Here is a 956-nt window from a genome sequence, read left to right on the forward strand (position 1 = left end):
GGATGTGCCCCCGGCGGTGCCGGTGTCGGCATGTCCCCGGGGGGACGGAGGGGACTCGGGGGCCCCGGCGGGCTTGGGCCACTCTCGCCCCGTTTGACTCGCACATCTCAGGGGTTTAATGTTATTTTTCGCCCCGATCCCGGTGCGACCGCTGGGAACGGGAGCGGGGCTTTCTGGAGGGGAGCGCAGATCCCAGGGAGCGCTCGGAGGAAGGAGCGGATCCCACTGGATTCAGGGTGGTGGTGGGGGAGCAGAGCTCCGCGGATTCCCGGGAGAAGAGAAGCTCAGATCCCGGTGGATTCCCAGGGAAGAGGCTCAGACCCCTGTGAGTAGGGGGTAGGAGCGGAGCAGGCGGATTCCCGGCTGGATTCCCGGCTGGATCACTGACTGCTCGGCAGCTTGTCCCACCGCTCTGCCTGTTCTTGCCCTGTCCGTGCTTTTCCCGGGATCCCAGCTGATCCCGAGGGACAGCTGCAGCCTGTGTGAGGCTGGCAGCAGGCCAGGGGCTGATCCCGGATGGGGAAACGCACCCAAGGCACCGGTTATGGGGTGCTGAAGGGATGTGTCCCCAGGACCCCGGGGGGATCTGCTGCGGCCTCACTGGGGGCTTCTCCGCAGCGGGATCCTGGGCGGGTGAGCGGCAGCATGGATGGAGCATCTCGGCGGGGATTCTGGGAAAAGGGGGGTTTGGTCACGGGGACAAAATGGGGGGAAACCTCGGGGTTTGGGTCATCCTGCAGTCGTTCCTTCCGCCCCAAACCGGTGCTGCTGCCGATGCATTCCCGGATACGCTGGTGCTCCGCTGGGTTGGGGTTTCCTCCCCGCCTGGCACAATTCACACTCCTCACTCGGTATTTTTCCGGAAAAAGAAACCGGAATAAATCTCCGGATCACCTCGTGGCAGTGGCCATGAGAGGGAGCCTCAGAACTGCCCACACCGGAGCTGCTCCGGTGGT

The 956-nt window shown here is 64.6% G+C and overlaps 1 protein-coding gene across 1 annotated transcript in view; it reads right to left on the reverse strand.

Moving 5' to 3' along the window:
- Positions 1–956, reverse strand: part of LOC102039737 (interferon regulatory factor 5) — an 8,368-nt gene that overhangs the window by 5,074 nt on the left and 2,338 nt on the right. Inside the window, exon 2 of the mRNA XM_014311201.1 lies at positions 602–825. Within this exon, the coding sequence (XP_014166676.1) occupies positions 602–825 (224 nt within the window). The remainder of the gene's footprint in view (positions 1–601; positions 826–956) is intronic.

Source organism: Geospiza fortis, unplaced genomic scaffold, assembly GCF_000277835.1.
Source record: "Geospiza fortis unplaced genomic scaffold, GeoFor_1.0 scaffold30, whole genome shotgun sequence".
In the NCBI taxonomy this organism is placed as follows: domain Eukaryota; kingdom Metazoa; phylum Chordata; class Aves; order Passeriformes; family Thraupidae; genus Geospiza; species Geospiza fortis.